This window comes from Pinus tabuliformis, chromosome 7 (assembly GCF_031772625.1).
Source record: "Pinus tabuliformis cultivar Carrire ecotype Pingquan chromosome 7, CPIR1, whole genome shotgun sequence".
Taxonomy (NCBI): domain Eukaryota; kingdom Viridiplantae; phylum Streptophyta; class Pinopsida; order Pinales; family Pinaceae; genus Pinus; species Pinus tabuliformis.
Window position 1 is genome coordinate 859,402,406 of NC_142293.1, and position 4,019 is coordinate 859,406,424.

The following is a 4,019-nucleotide window of genomic DNA, read 5'->3' on the forward strand; positions in this document are numbered from 1 at the left end:
CATTTAAATATTGTATCGATAAATTTACATATTTTAATAAAAAGTTAGAACATATATAATTCTTAGATTAAAATGTTTTATAATAGTTTAATGTATAAAGAATTTGAAAAAGAAAGAAATAAATAAGTTGGCTTATAAGGTTATTTGGGGTAACTTTTATTTCTAAAATTTGAAGTTAAGGAAGACTAAGCTTTACATGAATCAATTGGTTTACACAATTTACATAAGGCTAATGACTTTCTAAATTGAGTGACGAGTTGGGTTCTGGTTGGGATCTTGAAAATATAAACAGTAATTAACCATTAAACTAAACGAACTAAACTTAGCCTTCAAAATTGATCAGCAGGAATAAGGTAATTACACCCCCTGATATTTTATTAGAAATGAGGCATTTACGGCAAACGATTATCAGGAGGAGGAAGAAGAATACTTACAGTAATTAAAACTTTCATTGATTTAAATTCAAAATTTTCTTATAATTGGGGCAGGTTTGTAGCTATGATCAAAGTATCTCTCACAAGGTCGAAGTTTGCTTAGTTTTTAAGACTTACTGAGCGAAAAACTTGTCGAGAACGGTTAGTATTTATATGGTTAAAGCTGAGAGAGTCGAGCTCCAGTGGTTAGTTGCGCTGAACGGTTGAGCATAAAATTTCGAATTCTGGTTTGACGACACATGAAAAGTTTGAAACTAAAACGCTAATGATCACAAAAAGTTTGGTCTCCCCTGTGGATCGAAAATATTTATTCTATTTTGTAGGAACCCCATCTTTTACAAAGTAACGAAGATGAAAGATTCATTATTGCTAAGAAGAAGCTGTTTAGGAAGGAATGCTTAAGAGTCAGTTAAATCAAAGAACTTGTTGTTGTTGGGCGCTCCAGAAACCTCTGCCGCTCGTTGCAGAGGGTGATTTGGTGCTATCAAACCATGCCCAATATGAGGTATTGAACGCTGCAGGAGACGCAGGATATGCACGTGGTGTGAATGGTCCAGCGCACCCACCCCAAGCGTCCAGACATTTGAGAATCACGTCTCCAATTTTCCCTTGGCAAATGCCCTCAAATACCTTTTCTATATCTTCGCCGGGGCTTCTCCACTTGGGCCCTGTTAGCAAATCAGTTCCCAACTCTGATCTCACGAATCTGTAAATGGGATATGTCCTGCACTTGTTTATTCTGTTTGCAATTGGGAAGTCCCCATTATCGAATCGTTCCCTCGCCTTCGGAACCTCTTCCTCTAAACGGGCTTTCAACTCCTCTTGAAATATGGGGATCCTGCTAAACACCCAATTGGGTAATATTCCAGCAGCTCCAGCGCTCTCAGCGGCCTGCAAATTGTGATCGGATTCGGCATTCCCGGCTGAGCAAGATGATTTGAGAGCTTCATCTACGAGAACTTCTCTGAGTTGGAGCATAAGCGCGTATGATGGATTTGTGGGATCGTCGATGTACGAGAAAACGGGCTGATGATCGATGACTTGCAGCAGCTCCTTCTCGCAAAATCCGGTGTCTTGAAGGCTTCCGTCTTCTGCAGTGCACAGCGTCTTTCTTGCGGCCTGCAAAACTACGTGCTTCACAACGGATCGCATATTTTCTTCCAGGTGCCGGAGATCGATCGCCTGGCATAAGGCCACCAGATATGTAGCGAACATCAGCTTTAAAATCTCAACGGCCTCGGCAGTCTTTCTGGCGGAGATCAAGCCGAGGGAATTGACGTCCTGGTTGTGTTGTTCGGCGCTCTGGACGTGAGTCGTGACGGGGTTGGCCAGGTACTGGAGCTCCGATGTGTAAGCGGCCATGGCGATCTCGGCGCCCTTGAAACCATAGTCCAAACTAGGATTGGGGCCACCGCTGAGATTGGAAGGCAAACCGTTGTTGTAGTAGTCGCAGACGAGCTCCGAGAATTGAGCGAAGAGGAGCTTCCCGACGGCTGCCAAAGAGATTCGCATGTTGTCCATGGAAACTCCGATGGGTGTTCCCTGGAAGTTGCCGCCGTGGAGAGCCATGTCTCTGGAGACATCGATTAACGGATTGTCGTTGACGGAATTGATCTCCCGCTCGATGGAGTGAGTAGCAGCGCGAATGACTTCGATCGGAGGCCCCAACCACTGTGGCGATGTTCGCAGAGCGTAGCGATCTTGTTTCGGTTTGCTCAATGGGTCTCTCTCGTGAAGCCGCGCTGCTTCTTTCACGTAGTCGCTACCGTCGAGGAGGAACTCCATGACGGCTGCGGCTTCGATCTGCCCTGGGTGGTGCTTCAACTGGTGGGTTAACGGATCTACGAACTCCGGTTTCCCTTGCATCACCTCGCAGAAGAGCGCAGACAGAATCTCAGCCAGCACGCCCAGCACGTTGGCGTCAAAACAGACGGACGCGGCCACGGCGGATCCCACCGCTGTGCCGTTGACGAGAGCCAGCCCTTCCTTGGGCTGCAGTTTAAACGGTTCCAGAATCCCGGCTTTCCGGAGAGCTTCCATGGCGTCCAACAAGTGGCCGTCGGGCGAGAGGGCTTTTGAGTTGGGGCGAGCGGTGAGCAATCCGGCGATGTAGGAGAGGGGAACCAGATCGCCGGAGGCGGTGATTGTTCCCCTGAGAGGTAACTTGGGTGTGATGTTACAGTCCATGAGCTTTCTCAGAGCGTCAAGAATTTCCCATCGGATGCCTGAGTAGCCCTGCATCAAGGTGTTTGTCCGGACGAGCATGGCCGCCTTCGTGTACTCCGCCGGCAAGCACAAACATTCCTTCCCCACGACTCCCGCATTGAGGAAGCGGATCAACTCCTTCTGGAGATCCGCTGCCTTGTCGGTTCTACGGTGGGAGGTGGCTCCAAAGCCAGTTGTAACACCGTATGTGTCGGTTCCCCTGGCAACGTTTTTGGCCACCCACTGGTAGCTCCTCTCCACTCTCTCCTTGGCGCTCGCCTCGTCTAGCTCCACTCTCACCTCCGCCCTGCGCGTCACGGCAGTCACCTCTGCAACTGTGAGAGTAGTCCCTCTCAGCACCACTTTGCCTGTTGCGTTAAATTGCTTAATCATCTTCCTCACTTCCTCGTAATGGCTGCACTGCATCGCCTCCGCCGCCTTCTTCCAGTGTGTAGGAAAGGTGACGTGGTCGGGGTTCTTCCCGTCCAAAGGCCCCGGCAGAGGCAACGTTGGCGGTCGGCACAGTTCCATGGACCTCATTGATCCGTTTATGTTCTCCATTCTGCTGCTCTCTTCTCCCACATATGACGACATGATCTCTGCCTACTGAAAAATTGATAAACAGTAAAGATGTCACTAGGAAATCTCTAGTACCCAGGCTCTGCAATATCTGGAAGGAGGTTACAGGCAGCGGGTGAAGAGAATGCATGAATGTAGGGTACTTATACATACGGTGAGGTCGAGGGTGGCACTGTGCGACCCAGTCAACTTTGAAGGGCGCTGGATGAGAGTGAAGGAGGAAGGAGAGACGTACGTGAGCGAGGGCGGCGTAGAAAGGCTCAATGCGAGGGCGGCGGAGAAAGGCTCCATATGCGAATGGATGGATAGGGTAGTAGGTAGAATCAGGTAGGACCTCCACGTCACTTACCCTACTGTCCAAAATGGAATGGAGTGCCGTCAGTGGACTCCAACAAACCAATTAAAGGAATATCTCGGAAGTTTGTCTTTTGATATTAAAAAAATTAAATGATAAAATCGCTTAGCAATTTTGGGAAATTTAAGTTTAGGATTTTGGGTGTTTTGAGTTTTTAATGGTGTTGGATCTATTTTTATTATCAAAAATTAGATTGAAGCGCTTTTAGGATTAGTTTTTTTTTTTTTTTTTTAAATTAACCCAATTCCAATAATAATAATTAATTTAGAAGAAAAAAATAGAAGTAAAATTTATTAGAGATAATCTAGTTTACATTGTGCATGATATATTCAAAAGTTCATATTTCAAAGGCAATGAGACCAACTAAATTTTATTAGAGATAATTCAGTTTACATTGTGCATGACATATTCAAAAGTTCATATTTCAAAAGCAATGAGACCATCAT

The 4,019-nt window shown here is 46.2% G+C and overlaps 1 protein-coding gene across 1 annotated transcript; it reads right to left on the reverse strand.

The window, feature by feature from the left end:
* Positions 1 to 727: 727 nt before the first annotated feature.
* On the reverse strand, positions 728 to 3,482 carry LOC149250319 (phenylalanine ammonia-lyase 1-like). Its single transcript, XM_089459027.1, has one exon. The coding sequence runs from the start codon at positions 3,231 to 3,233 to the stop codon at positions 849 to 851; it is 2,385 nt and encodes a 794-aa protein (XP_089315153.1). The 5' UTR covers positions 3,234 to 3,482; the 3' UTR covers positions 728 to 848.
* Between the last annotated feature and the right edge of the window lie 537 nt (positions 3,483 to 4,019).